Source organism: Mustela erminea, chromosome 14 (genome assembly GCF_009829155.1).
Source record: "Mustela erminea isolate mMusErm1 chromosome 14, mMusErm1.Pri, whole genome shotgun sequence".
NCBI classification, from domain to species: domain Eukaryota; kingdom Metazoa; phylum Chordata; class Mammalia; order Carnivora; family Mustelidae; genus Mustela; species Mustela erminea.
The window spans coordinates 3,399,992-3,415,679 of record NC_045627.1 but is presented as its reverse complement, the minus strand read 5'-3'; the positions used below and the strand labels follow the sequence as shown (position 1 = coordinate 3,415,679).

Here is a 15,688-nt window from a genome sequence, read left to right as displayed (position 1 = left end):
CGTGGTTAGTTCATCAGCCTCCCCCTCGGCTAGACAGACTAGGGGCCACTCAGCCTGTTGACTTTGAACCTTGCTGTGTAGTCTGTGGAGTCAGGTTCCTTGTGGGCCAAGAAAGTAATCCTGTGAGTGGAGTGTGGTGAAGTGGAATTGAGAAGTCAGACGCATTGGCAGTTTTGGGGTTGATCCCTGGAAGGTTTCGTCCCTAATCACATTTTTGGATTTATAGATTCTGTCCCCTCTGGGACGAATTAATGAAGCAGTGAATGATCTCACCAAAGCTATCCAGCTTCAGCCCTCAGCACGGCTGTACAGACACCGGGGGACACTGTACTTCATATCAGAGGCAAGTTGTTTTGACCTGGACACATTCCCTTTTGTGGTGATAAAGACTGGACTTTTCCATTTATTACCAAAAGCTGTTATTTAGTAGATTTGGGTTTGGGGCTTTATAATAACATGTTTGTGATACAAGACAGTTAAAAAAGCACTTTCTTTAGCTGAAATTGAACCGAGTAGAGAAATGTTAAGTACAAAGAGCACACATTTTCTTGCTTGAGCTGTCAGCAGTAAGTAATTCTAGACTCGGAGGGATGAAAAGAAAGAAGAGAAGAGAAATTTGGTTCATTGACTATACTTCCGCTTTTTCTGCAAATGTCAGCATAGAGAAACAGATGTTCATGTTTTTGACGTGATTATTAAGCTGAAAAGCACAGTTTGAATTTCCTTGGGTATCACACCCAAGAGCCTTAACCAAAACCAATGTGGGTTCCCAGACTGGAGCTTCTCTGTGGAAGTGGCCAGATCTGGCAAGGTTCTCTTTTATCATTATAATGGTATTTATGGTTGTCACAATTAGTAAATAGTGGGTTTACATCATTTTAGTAACAATTCCCTGTTGCCCAAGAAAATAGGTTTGAAAAATTCTCAGCATAACACATTTTAAGGTTGACCTATGGCATAATTATTGTACAAGTGTCCAGTGTAATAAGATGTTAGTACCAGAAACGGTAAGTTGTCAAGTTTCTCTAACAGATTATAACCTTAATACTATTTTTTACAAATAATCTTTTTTGTAGTTGAGACAGTCTATTTTTTAAATTTTTTTATAAAGATTTTATTTATTAAATTTGACAGAGAGAGAGAGATCACAAGTAGGCAGAGAGGCAGGCAGGGGGGCAGGGAGAAGCAGGCTCCTGGCTGAGCAGAGAGCCCGATGCAGGGCTCGATCCCAGGACCCTGGGATCATGACCTGAGCCAAAGGCAGAGGCTTAACCCACTGAGCCACCCAGGCACCCCAAGAGAAGTCTATTTAAATTAAACGCTTGGGGGGTTTTCCCAATCAGTTTCCTAAGGAGATCAACTATTTCAACAAAGAGGATAAGAATTCAACTGATATTTGTGGATATGAAATGTTCCCTTTAAAGCCAAAAAGGGTACAGAATGAATTGTTTTTTTTTTTTTCTTCTCGACCAGTCAGAAGTAAGAAATGTCTGAATGTCTAATGAATACTACTTTATTTTTTCCCCCGCTCTCCTTTTTGTAGGACTATGCAACAGCCCACGAAGACTTTCAGCAGTCCTTAGAACTGAACAAAAACCAGCCTATAGCTATGCTATACAAAGGTCTAACTTTCTTTCACAGAGGACTTTTGAAGGTGAAAGTGTTGTATACTGTGTATACAGTATCATGATTCTGATTTTCTCTGCGGGTGGGAGGATCTTAGTGGGTTTCATTTGGTGTGTTTTAAAAATGACAACTCATGTGTGTCTATCTAATCGGTTTATTTTAGGAAGGAGTTGGATTCTACATACTTATTGAGCTCCTACTGTGTGGAAGGTACTTGGAGGAAGGTGCAGGCGGAGAAAGGATAAAGGGTTAGTGAGAGGGAGAAAGAATTCATCACACTTGACACTGAGGAAGGATACAGTTTACAAAGTTTTCTTCCACATATAATTTATCATTTGGTAGAGACACTAAAAAAAAAGTGGCATGAACAAAGAAAGTGCTTTGGTAACAGAGATCAGAAAGATTCACTGAAACTGCAGCATTAGAGAAGGTTCCAGAGAACAAGTACACCTTGTCCTGGGCCTTGCAGGCGGAGCGGACTGGGGGCAGCAGCTGCTTCAGGCAGAGAGGAGAGCACAAGCACTGGCACAGAGCGTGGAGGCGGCCAGGCTGTGGTGTAGCGCATAGTCAGGCTTGAGCACAGGCTGCTGAGCGGGCCCATGGGCCAAGGGGAGGCCCTCAGCTGTCTCCAGTGCTATATGCAGAGCACCTTGACTTTAATTCGTAGGCCCAGAGGAGCTGCAAATCTAGATTCGGGGGAAAGCATATCACCGAGACCCCATCTGCCACTTAGGAAGGGGGTTCTGACACGCCAGTGGCTGGAGAGGTTAGGGACAGAGGGCCACGGGGAGACATTGGCAGTGTTCCGGGGGCTGCAGGAGCAGGTCTGGAGACAGTTTTCCAGCAAGCACGTTGCTGCTGCCGCTTGGAGACCGCTATTAGCTGGGACGGGGTTGAGGGAAACAGGAAAGGGGTCATCCAAGCCGACTGACATATGGGGTGACGACGTCCCTTCCAAACTGTCTCTGCTTCCTGCCCTTGGTCGGTCCCTGAGGGTGCTGAGGACCTATTGTGCAGCAGCTTGGCCTTGGGGCAGACACCCGGCTAGGAGCCGAGAGTGGAGCTCTGGTCCTCACAGGGAGGACCAGCTCTGGTCCTCGGTGCCCATGGCCCGCACAGGGTCGGAGCTCTAATGCAGGTCCCATCCCCATCTGATTGAAAACGGGCTGCCCGAGAGTCAGCCTCTGCAGGCGAGAAACACTTCCCGCTAACCAGGAGCTCAACAGAGTCTTCCCAGACGGGTTGTTCGTCACCGGAGCATTGAGAGTTGTGTAGAAGTTCAATAGCACCTGGCAGGAAGGACACACATTTGATTGTGGAAAGTAGTTCCTCGGGGGTCGTGCGCAGACTCTTGGAGGGCAGGGACGGCTTACCTTCCCAAAGGCCTCTGTTGTAAACCCTCAGTGTTGTGGGCTGTGCCTGTCCCGTAGAAGGTGCTCAGTAAGTCCGAGAGGAATAAATGATCTCAAGGACAGAGCCTTGGACTTGAAGCTGGAAGGCCTTGGCTCAAGTGTCCACCCTGCATCCTGCGAACTCTGCCACTGGCCACGGGACTTCAGCTTTTCAGCCCCTCCCCCTCCGTCTGTGGCAGAGAGAGGATTCTGCCCCCCACCTCTGGAAGGGCTTGCGGGGGGATTCAGTAAAATCGTGTGTGTGCAGGGGCTGTGAGCACGGATCAGGTCTCCGTGATGACAGATTTTGTTTCATTTAATCTCAGTTTCACGGACTCTAGAAAGATAACTCCCATCCACTAAAACCCAAACTGGAGGGAACTGCATGCAGGTTTCCTTTCCTTCTGTCCTTCCTGCGAGTCTGTGGAGGGTGGTCCGCACCGAGGCTCTTCCTGTCTTGCCCGGGTTCAGACCCGCGGTTGTAGGCACTGAGAGCAGGTATTTGAAATGTGCTTTGCGCAGCTGCCAGATGGGCTTTTCCAGCTTCTTTTGTATCTGCCCGCTATTCCTCTTACCTTCTCTCAGTTGCCTTAAATTAAAAAACTCACAATCACAATACTATAGTCAAAGTCTCTGCCTCGAATATCTCATGGAGGAGAACAAGATTGGAAATGCAAAAAAATACCAGCAATCAGTACTGAGAGGTAAAAAAAATATTCTTTGAAGTGAGCAAATGCAAACAGAGAATTTCACCGTAGACTCTAAAGCTGGTTTAGGAATGTGGGTAGGGAGGGCTCTTTGTGTTACTTTGAAATGAGAATCTTTCCGAAAAGAGCCGTAACAGAGACGCTAACTGCACATCGGACAAGGGCTGACACTCAGTTTGGTTTATTCCAAATCCATGGGATAAGAACCCAGACCTAGTACTTCTGTTCCACGAGCACTAGAAGCCCCTCAGTGAACCGGTCTCGCCAAATGATTTGGTGCTTTCTCCTCCTCACTGTGCTCATAAACACAATATCAGCGTTTGGAATAGATGGGAACTTTTTCTTTGCATTTTTCTAGATCTGCTGTCCGAGGTGGTCAGAGAGTTTACATATTATCTCATTCATCCCAGCGGGATCCCCGTGAAGTGTAGAAGGAGCATAGCGTGTCCCAGTTACACAGATTGGAAAACTGAGTCAGTGGTGACATGCCTTCATTAAATTAATGAACTTAGTTTAGCTCTCTTTAGTTTCTCTTGTTAACCGTAGAGACAACATATTACATGGACCCATTAATTGGAGCTATCCTTGTATCCTAAAGCTGGTCTCTTTAGGCCAAATCAATTTAGAAATTAATTAAGTGGGTGATGTGTTTAGTTACTTTACGGTATAATACATTAGCAATCTTTTAGGCGATATTCCATGACAAATATCACAACTGTCCGATCAGGTAGATACAGCAGACGTTTTGGATTTCCCTGGGGAAAACACAGCGAAGACTTTTATCTGTGGTGTAAAGATACTTCAAACATTGTGTATCTTGAGCTCCTGTTTTTGGGTCAGCCTTCACTTAGAGAGTTCCGTAAGACTGTTCTCTTCGTTGCAATAAATGAGGGACGCGTGAGGGACTACTGCCCGCCGCCAGCCAAGACGGTGGCAGATGAAGGTGGCGACGCTCCTGCTGGCGGTGCAGATCAACTCACAGCCAGTCCGTGTGCTTAGACATTGACTCATTCGAACGTAGTGTCTTTGTTCCCAGTGGCTTCAGATCTTGATTCTGCTATGTCCCCTCTTTGGCAGAATGAGGTAGAGAGCTGTGCAGTGATTAGACAGGAACCCCGAAACCAAAGACTCTTAAAAGCTGAAGAGAAATCAGACTTTGAAGAACTGTGGCGTCCCAGCATGCTGTAAGTGCAGTGGGCAGCAGATGTCTCCCGGGCATCTCTCCTAGACGTCCACAAACACCCCAGACTCGGCACGCCCCGGCTGGACCCCTGACCTCCTCCCACCCCCGCCCCGCCCCGCCCCGCAGCTGTCCCCCCTACTTCCTTATGTTCGTTCACGCTCTCACCTACTACCCAGGCTCCCCAGCTTTGAACTTCTCCCCTTCCTTCTCCCTCATTCCCCATATCCACAGCCAGCAGATTCTTTGTTGGCCTTTAAGAATATTTCCGGAGTTTGACCCTCCTTTTCTGTCTTCAGGGACACAGTCTCAGTTTGAGCTTCCATGATCTCCTGCGTGGACCTCTGTAGTCACTTCCTCGTGGGGCTCCGCTTCCTTCCCTGTCCAACCCATCTGCTCTGTCGTGGCTCGTGGCATTTTCTCTAAAGAGTCAGTTTGGTGAGGTCCCACAGCCACTCACAGCCCCCAGTTCTCACCACTGGCAGGTGATGTCCCGACTGTGGAGCATGGCAGAGGCCCTTCTCCCCACCCCCACCGCCCCGGCCCCAGCTCCCCACACCAGCCTGCACCCCATCTTTTCCCTCTCCTCCACTCCTGCCTTCCCCGCCACTGCTGAAGCACCCTGCCACTGCACCACTGTCCCCCCTGTCCACGATGCCCTCTTTTTTCTTTACCAAACTCCTTCTCCTCCCCGACCCAGCTCAGTTGCCACTTCCTCCATGAAACCTCTCCTGGTGTCCCCGTCTCAGTTCTTCCTTTCTCTTTATTCCCCGAGACTTTGACTCATATCTCTATCGTAGCTCTTAGTTTGTATTCTAATAACCTGGTTAAGTAATTGGCTTTCTAACTAGACTGAGTTCTTCGAGGCCAGAGAGAATGACTTGCTCCTCTTTGTGTCCTCTACCCCCTCACACTGCCCCTGGCACATAGTAGGCGCTCAATACATGTTTGTTGAATTTAAAATACAGTTGTAATGCTCCCAAAAGATCCAAGACAAGGCCAGGGCCAGAAGTCTAATGAGGAGTAGTCTTCATTTCGGAAGTGATAAAATTTATCTGTTCTCATCCTTCTACCAAACAGAACACGTTCGGTGGGACTCCCTTAAAGAGTAGGTGGTTGTCCCCATCGTTGCCTTAGAAGAGTTTGGAAGTCAGCCCCTCTGACCCTGCTCCCCCTACAGAGAAAATCAGGAAGCAGGGAATGGGTGATTTTTGGAAAAGAATTAGGATTATGTGTCTATGAAATCATTAAATATTTATTGAGTGCCTACCATGTGCAAGGCATACGACATCTCTCGTAGTTTTTTTGCTATGAATTATCTAATTAGGTGTGAAATACACAGACATTTTAGCCTTTCTCTTCAAAGCCATTAGAGATCATGATAACTTTATAGCCACTGACTTAAGTAAGACACGTCTTTTCCTTGGGAAATGTGTGAAATGTCTTTATAATTTTTTATTACAGTAGTCAAGTCATAATGAAAAGTACACTGAATACAGTTTAAGACTATTATCGTGAAGCAGAACGGTATATTTCATTAACAGTTTCCAGAGGTTTCCACAGTGGCCAGTTGCACTGTGTCCCAGGGGCTCCTCCCTAGAGCACAGCACCCGTGCTCCCTTCTCCGCTGCCGGCAGGAGCTATGCCCCAGATGCCCCGAACTCAAGGCTTCTGTTTGATTTGTTTTTGCTCTCTCTTTTTCCTGTAGATCATGGGAATCCTTCTGATTCCCAGTCAGTCTGGGAGCCCTGTTGCTTTTTTTATGAACAACGTCAGGCTGGGCTTACTTTTTTTTCTCTTTTGTTGGTTCTTTTTAAGGGCTGCTGGTTACGGTCATTTAAGACTATACTTCACACAGTTAGTAAGCTGACTTTCATTTCGCAAGGCCTTTATTAATTAAAGAAATGATTTTGACACAAGGGTGATATCATTAGTAATCAAAGCCCTAATGAAAAAGGTAGTAAGAAGCCATTTTCCCATCTGGAAGGGAGATATTTCTACGGCTCTGTTATTATTCATAGCAATGCCTTTGTTTACTGTTGAAATTAAGTCCTCCTGCCTCATACTCTCTACCTGTCTTTTTTTTGAAGTCCTCATATTTAAAAAAATCACTCTGAGACCATGTGTACTATATTTTTAAGTCCTTTAGTGATTTAAGTGAAACTCGACTTCAACAATTATGCCAATGACATAATTTTCTATGTACTTTTTTCAGGAAGCTATTGAATCCTTCAAAGAAGCCTTGAAGCAGAAAGTTGATTTTATTGATGCATATAAAAGTCTGGGACAGGCCTATAGGTAAGAAAAGCAATAGTAGTCGGGATAGGAGGGAGGGCGTACAGTGGGGGGGACAAGAGAGCCTCACATCGTAGTGATATTTTAAAAGACATTCCATTTCTTAACCAAAAGAGATTGTCATTCTGAATCACATAAGCACTTACAAGCTTGTTGAGACGTTCTCTGTAATACAGAAAGAACTGTGTCAGAGGATATCATAATACATATTGTTACCCCTTCCCCTCTTTTATTTCTTTATTGTGAACTTTTTTTTTAATTAACATAGAATGTATTATTTGCCCCAGGGGTACAGGTCTGTGAGTCATCAGGTTTACACACTTCACAGCAGTCACCATAGCACATATCCTCCCCAGTGTCCATCACCCAACCATTCTCTCCATAATATTATTACCTATTTAAACAACTTCTCTTCATATATATTGGTCTAGAAAATGTTAGTTCTTCGAGGGTTGTCGTTTTGAATAGTGGCCTTATACGTTGTTGAGTCACAGATGCTGCTGCTGCTTTCTAGGCAATAAGGAAGCTGGATTCCCACATCACTGTGATCGTTTGAAGATTCCTAGATGGAAGGCTGCCATGATGATGGCATGATGATGATGCTGCCTCCCTATCACTAACAGGATAGATTATGAGATAGTTATGGCGCATCTCTATCAGGACTGAGAAGTTGTACCTAGACTCTGGCATCCGATTCCATGCATTACCCTGACCAGTATTGACTTTCAAACATTTTTACACTCTGACCTGAAAAGGAGATTGTGTGGCGTGAAAGAAGGGGCTCGGGATTCGGGAGTCAAGCGGTGTGGTTCCAGTTCTAGCTGGCCCATGTTATACTTGGATGTCCTTGATTTCCCTGAGTTTCGGGGTTCTCCCTTGCAAGCTACTGTAAAAGTTAGAAAAGACACAGTGACAGAGGTCCAGGGTCAAATCCAAGAGCTTATTTATCTGATGGCGGCAGCCGGAGAAGCCCTCTTACACTAACTTGAGGAAAGTGTCTTTGGATTTGTTTTGAGTTTAAGTGATGACCTTTATCCTTACTGTCCCACAGAATTGCTGGGGACGCACACTGAAAACAGATTTGAAAGCACCCAGAGTAATTAGTAAAATGTAGAAATTTAAGTGAATGTTATATTATTTAAGAACATTCATTATTAACAGAAAATTGACACATGGAACATTTTGAAGGTGATTTTTTTATTTGTAAACACGTAATACATAAAAGAAGGCTGGTAGTAATCATTTCTATTCTGAAATGACCACAACTCTAAAGTAGACTTTTGTTTTAAATTTTAAATTATGAAATGATTTGCCAGATTTTAAGTGAAGTTAACTTCTGTGACAGAAAAAATAAAATATAAACTTCTGAATTTGATTCAGAATGATGAACCTATGTATGATTGTAAACTACATGGTTTTTCCCCCCACAAGGAAGAAGCATGGTTTTATCTAAATACTAAAATTTACACGCGGTTTTTTAGGGATTGGAGCTCATGAATTGGGGTAAAGATTTTGAATAGGTGCTTGTCTTTGGGAATCAGTAAGTTCATCCCCCAAAGACTTCCCAGGGCTTTGTGCATGTCTACAAGCTGGTAGCATTTAGGAAAAGTAAGTGGGATGTAGCTGAGCCGTAAAATGGCAAACTGGAGACGGGAACATCCGCATCAAGGTGTGGTCGGGTTCACATGTGGGACCGTAATCCTGAAGCCAGCGTACTCCGTGTGTTCACTGAAATGCTCTGCACTGTGCTCATCACTGTTGCCCAATACCTAGAGAACTGGGCAATTTCGAAGCTGCCACCGAGAGCTTTCAGAAGGCCCTGCTGCTCAACCAGAACCACGTGCAGACCCTGCAGCTCCGGGGGATGATGCTTTATCACCACGGGAGCCTGCAGGAAGCCCTGAAGAACTTCAAGGTGGGCCTCAGTGACAAGCGAAGGACCTTGAGCGGGATGAACGGGGAGGAGGGCCAGGAATCGTGTTTCTGCAGGAACAAAAAGGGAGAAAACCATTGCCACGTCCTATAGACTACTTTAAGAGCGTGTATTTGGTCTGCTTTAGCCTGGAGGGAAAACGTTTCCAACTCGAGACTGAAGGATAAAGCACTTAAAAGTCATGGGCGCCTGTACTGATGCTAATAGAGCCTTTTCTCCTTCCTCGCAGCGGTGCCTGCAGCTGGAGCCCTACAACGAGGTGTGCCAGTACATGAAAGGACTCAGTCATGTTGCCATGGGACAGTTCTATGAAGGCATAAAAGCACAGACTAAAGTCATGCTGAATGATCCTCTCCCGGGCCAGAAGGCTAGCCCGGAGTATCTGAAAGTGAAATATCTCCGAGGTAAGACATGAAATGGCCCAGTCATTGAATTTTAATGCTCAGAGCTGCAGAAATCATATTGCTTGTTTCTCTGAGGATTCGTAGGAGGCATCTGAGTCTTGAAGACACGAGGTACCTTGAACATAGCTCCGCCCTTGGTTAGCAGCCATACCTGGGCTGGATAAGGGCCCCTGTCTTCTGTTTTTTTAAAAAATATTTTTTATAACATTTTATTTGCTTATTTGTCAGAGAGTGAGGGAGAGAGAGCATGAGCAAGGGGAGGAGTAGGCAGAGGGAGAAGCAGGCTCTCTGCTGAGCAGGGAGCCTGATGTGGGACTCGATCCCAGGACCTCGGGATCATGACCTTGGTGGAAGGTGGATGCTTAACCAACTGAGCCACCCAGGCATCCCTGGGCCCCTGTCTCCTAAAGACTGGCCCACTACTTTGTCTGCCACTGCCTATATATTTTTTCTTTTTAAAGTGAAAAAGATTTTACTAGAGTCAGAAAAACCTATTCTGAGCTGAAAGTGACAGTCATCTGGGTATCGATGTTTCTCATCACATCTTGTCTAGAGACCTAAGAGTCAGAGGAAAGTAACATTTTCTGAGGCTTTTACTGTTAAATGTAAACTTGGCATCTTTGATCTGTCATTCCTTCATTTCACAATTCTCACATACTTTGGAGACATTCATTTGGGATGAGGAAGAAAGCCAATCTTTAAGCTGTCTTTGGTTTGTCAGAGTCTCACCTTTTCTTTGCCATACGTAATGGTAATTTTTTTAGTGGTTGTTTTGTTTCAAATGGATATTTTAACTAAAGTGCAGTTAACATTCAGTGTTATGTTTGATTCAGGCACATGATATAATGAGTCAGTAATTCTGTACATTCTCTGTGCTCATCACGATAATATTTTTATTGTTCACACAGAGCACAAATCTTTACTTCTGCTTCTGCTCTTCCCTTTGTCATCATTAACCATCTCCTACCAGTACTGTCCAACTGTAAAAAATTAGTAGCCCTGGAGTTGTAAGTTTCTAGTAGCCACGTGAGAAATGTAAAAGTAAACATGGAGAATTAACTTTAATAATACACTTGATTTGACTTGGTATATGCATAGTATCAGTTTAGCATATAATTAATATGAGAACACTATTCATTAATATCATTAGGTATTTTACATTATTTTTTGTGCCAAGTCTTTGAAACCCGATGTATATCTTATACTTACAGAACATCTTTATATTTACTTCTCAATTTGGTTGTTAAATTTTCATTGGAAATTCTTAATTTGAACTCATGTTTCAAGAAATTTAAAGTTGAAAAAGTAGATTCATATGTGTGAGTTGTTCCAAACATACTGAAGTTTTCTAACAATTCACTCAAATATCAATTTTTACATTTAGATTAATTAGATTAAAATTTAAAATGTAAAAAAAAATTTTTTTAATGTAATTTCTTGGTCACACTGGCCACGTTTTTTACTTTTTTGTCTTTTTTGAGAGAAAGAGTATGTACACAAGCGTGAGCAGTGGGAGAGGGAGCAGAGGGAAAAGGAGAGAGAATCTCAAGCAAGCTTCACGCCCAGCATGGAACCTGACACAGGGCTCAATCTCACCACCCTGAGATCATGACCTAAGCCAAAATCAGGAGTTGGTTGCTTAACCGACTGAGCCACCCAGACACCCTACACACTGACCATGATTTAAATGTTCACTAGCCAGGTGGCTAGGGGCTGCCTGTGATTTCCTCTTGTTTCCTGGTTTAGTAGAACACGTAGACTGAAGGAGGGCCACTCCATATCCCGGCATTTTTCTGCACTGCTTCTCTAGAGATAAGCAGCAGCTCGTCGGTTGATGAAATCATATACATAGTTGATTCACATCAATTGACAGAGAACCAGGTTCTGTCTGACACTGAACTTGGATTCTCAGGCTCTGCAACTGGAAAGTGAGAACTTTGGTGCTCTTCATGGAAAGAGGATTAAAACTTAGCCAAAGTGGATCCAGATTGACTGGCTTATGTCTGATCTGGTACTTTGAGTTGCCCTGTATCATATAGTAATAGGGACTTACTATAATTTGGTGTCTCCATTTAGAATTCTTGGAATTCTTGGAATTAATGGTTTGTTACAAAGTATTTGTGTGGCAACCAGCAATAAAAAAGATTTCTTTGGCAATATGTGGGTGTGTCAGATCTCGTCTCCTGTCTGCAGAGTATTCTCGATATCTTCACGCGCACCTTGATACTCCTCTTACGGAATATAACATTGACGTGGATCTGCCTGGAAGCTTTAAAGACCACTGGGCTAAAAACCTGCCTTTCCTCCTAGAAGACTACGAGGAGCAGCCAGGGCTGCAGCCCCACATAAAGTAAGTGCTTTAAATGAAAATGACCTTTTTTGCTTTTCAGGCTGAGCTATCAGCTCGTAGTGGTAACTCTTACTCAGCAAATGGCTTCCCGTCCATGTTTCTCGGGAATTTATCTTTGGATTTGGTATGCCTGTAGATACTTCTTTTAGTTTCCTAGGTACATTGAAACTTAACTTTGGATATCCCTTTTCCTTCTGGCCTGATCTTCCCTGCTAATTTTATGCAACCTTCAAATTTGAAATGTAGTTATTGGCAGTTGTTGATATGCATTACTATGACCATGTTACTTTTCAAACAAACAGATGACTCAAAACCAGAAGTTTGAAATTACAGTGATGGCCGACTACTGCTGCATGATGACTAAAGGGCTGATTATAAAATGATTAGATCTAGGATAGAAATTAATCCCTGGGAGTTGAGCAATGCCTTCAAAATTAAGAAAAATCTGCCAAGATCAATCCCCTTCCTCCCTACAAAGAAAGAAAACAAGGGACAAATTCAGGCTAGAGTGGCGCATGATAGGTACATTTGAAAGGAAGAAAGTGTCCTAGAGATGAGAGCATTGAACAGCCGCTGCAGTGGAATGCCTTGAGGCATAAGCAAGATGGATTTTGGACCACATTCACAGGATCTCAACAAGAGCAAATGCAGATCCTGCCTGGGAAGACTGTAGTGCCAGTTTGGGGTGTAAGTATTCTCACAGATCAAGATCGTTAGTATGAGAGTCAAAAACCAAGATGACCAAAACAATATGTGAAAATCAACAAAAATTACAAACAACAGACTTAGACTCTCAAGGACTTCAGATATTGGAATTATTGAATACATTCTCTAACTCCAAATGAAATGTTTGAAGAAATAGCAAACAAGAAACAAGAGATTATTAAAAATGACCAGGCAGGTTAAAAATAAATTGGAGGCTCTGGGAATGGAAAATATAATCATTGAAATAAAGAAATGAGTATATAAGCTAAACAGCAAATTAGACATAGCTGAGAGAAAATGGCAGAATCAGAAGGCAGAGCATTAGGAATCATCTCAAATGTAGCACAGAGAATCCAGGTATTATAAAACATGAGAGAGAGAAGATGTGGAAGATATAAAAAATGTCTAGCATATATTTAGATGAAATCTTGGGAGAAGAGAATGAAGGAGAGACTATTTTTGAAGACATAATGGCTAGCAATTTCCCAGAATTAAGGAAACATAAATTTACAGATTTTTTTTAAAAAGCAAGATAAATGGCAAGAAATCCATATCCAGACACATCATCAGTAATAAAAGAACCCATAAGGAGAAAAAATTTTTAAACAGAAAAATCTTACCACCTATTTAATTAGGTCAGTAATTGGACTGACCTAATTAATGTCTGACCTTTCAGTGTCAGAATGGCAGCTAGAAGATGATGGACTATCTTCAGAGTGCTGAAAGAACAAAATAACTTTCAACCTAGAATTCTGTAGCCGACAAAACTATCTTTTTATGAATAAAGACCAAATAAATATATATTCAGACAATAAAAAGCTGAACTAACCACCACTTGCCATTCACTAAAAAACCTTCTAAGGTGTGTAATTGAAGAAAAAGGCAATTAACCTCAGGCAAGATTTGAGATAAAAGAAGGAATAATGAGAAAAGAAAGATGGTATGCCTGATAAATTGGTAAGTCTAAATAAGCATTGTCTATATAAAATAATACCTTATTTGGGGGCTTTATACTGGGCACAATAACAAATAAGTTGAGGGATAGCAAGAATTAATTATTGTAAGTGAATATGGGTTAAATATTATGTTAAAGCTTTAAGTTCTACATAAATATTTAAAATATCTAGGGTGAGTACTAAAAGTATACAGCTTCTATATTAGTAGAAAAGTAAAAGCAAAAAAATTAAATCTAAAATCAAGCATAAAAAAGGACTGGAAGGGAGGCATTAGAAGTAAGTGGGACAAATGAAAAGAAAAAAAATAAGAATAGGTTGAAATAATCCAGATATATCAATAATGACAATAAATATAAAGGGACTAAATGTCAAAAAGCAGACATAGTTGGATTGGAATGTTTTTAAAATCCAGTTAAATGCTTTTTACAATGCATAAGAACACAAAAATTGAAAGTAAAGGAATGGAAAAAGTTCTATGTGGGAAACACTATAAGAATCCTGATGTAGGTATTAATATTAATAGATTTAAAGCTATTAAATTAAATTTTATTTTTTTAAGATTTTATTTATTTGAGAGAGAGAATGAGCAAAAGAGAGTGTGAACAGTAGAGGGGCGTGGCAAGGGAGAGGGAGAAGCAGGCTCCCCGCTGAGCAGGGAGCCCGATGCAGGACTCAATCCCAGGACCCTGGGATCAGGACCTGAGCCAAAGGCAGACGCTTAACCTTCTGAGCCACCCAGGCGCCCCTAGAAAAGGATTTCTTTAGACACACAAAGCTTAGACCTTAGAAAGACTAATGAATTGGACTACATTGAACCTAAGAACTACTGTTTGACAAGAGACACCATGAATCATGAATAGCTAAGTCTGAGTTAATGAAAAGCTACTTGCAACCTGGAAACTGATTATCCAAAATTAATGTCCAGAATTTATGAAAAATGTCTATAAATTAAAGGTAAAAGTCAAATAACCAGTAGAAAATTGTGTAAAACACATGAATAAGGGAAAGGATGAATGGCTAATTTGGTTGATAAGTACATCTGACCCCGTTTCTCACTCGCAAGAATGAACAGATATTACAAAGTCCGATAATAGTAATATTGACTGGGGGGGGTGGTGCAGGCCAAGGAGGATTTTTATACATGCCAGGTGAGAGTTGAAATTGCTATAACCACACTGGCCAGCTGTTTGTCATTATCTTGTAAAACTGAACATTGGGACATGGTACAGTCTTACACTTCGGCCATGTGAATTCGGTAGAGGAACTTGTATGTGTGCACATGTCTGACAGGAGATCTGTACCAGACTGCTGATGGCGGTGTTTGTTCAGATGGAAAACCGAGAATCATCCCAATGTCCAAGAGCAGAAGAGTGGATGAAAGTGATACCAGCCCACAGTGGGGGACTGTACAACAGTATAAGCAACAACCCATCTGAGTGTGTGGATTAATCCTAAAAAATAAAGTTTAGCAAAAACTGCGAGTCAGTAAACTACAATGTCCTATCATTTTCCCCATAAAATTCTTGAGCAAAACTATAGAATATATTGTATAGGGACACACATTTGTAACCTAGGTTTTTGTTGTTTTTTTTTTTTTAAAGAAAGGAATCATGAATATAAAATTAAAGATAAGTAAGCTCTCGCTGGGGGGCAGGGTAGGATGGGGGCGGTAGCATACAAGTAGATAGACAATTGGTCTAGTTCTTAAGTTGGGTTAATGAGATTGTATGCTTTTGTGTGTATCAATTAACTATATAATCAGAAGCATTCAAATAGGCTGGCCAAAGAGGTTATATGTATTCTCTGCCACTCCTTTTTAGAGAATTATCTGTGTGCAGAAGTGCAATAACATGGCAGGCCTCACTGCAGTCTCTGGAAGTCTGCTGGCCCCTGGGTGATGTCTGGGAACTGAGGTTTTAGGCACTTCCCACCGTTCCCTGAACTGACGAGTGGCTCGCTGTACCTAAGCTGTTTGCACAAACAACATGGTCTGTGCTAAACACCAACTTTCCTTCTGGGTGTCTGGAATATAGGAACTTACCAGCTAGAGGCTGCTTACATGATCAGCCCCTGATAGAAACCCTAAGCAGTCCATGTCTTGTGAGTGTCCATGGTTTGTGGCATTTCACCCGGGGGGCTTA

At 42.5% G+C, this 15,688-nt stretch overlaps 1 protein-coding gene across 10 annotated transcripts in view; it reads left to right on the top strand.

Annotated features, from left to right (window-relative positions):
* Nucleotides 1-15,688, top strand: part of TTC13 (tetratricopeptide repeat domain 13) — a 75,461-nt gene that overhangs the window by 38,492 nt on the left and 21,281 nt on the right. For all 10 annotated transcript variants that reach the window (XR_004278869.1, XM_032313716.1, XM_032313720.1 and 7 more), the window contains 6 exons: nucleotides 227-343; nucleotides 1,544-1,654; nucleotides 7,120-7,202; nucleotides 8,973-9,114; nucleotides 9,362-9,536; nucleotides 11,730-11,886. Coding sequence is in view for 9 of the 10 variants with exons in the window: in XM_032313716.1 (XP_032169607.1) it covers nucleotides 227-343; nucleotides 1,544-1,654; nucleotides 7,120-7,202; nucleotides 8,973-9,114; nucleotides 9,362-9,536; nucleotides 11,730-11,886 (785 nt within the window). In the remaining variant the exon portion in view is untranslated. The remainder of the gene's footprint in view (nucleotides 1-226; nucleotides 344-1,543; nucleotides 1,655-7,119; nucleotides 7,203-8,972; nucleotides 9,115-9,361; nucleotides 9,537-11,729; nucleotides 11,887-15,688) is intronic.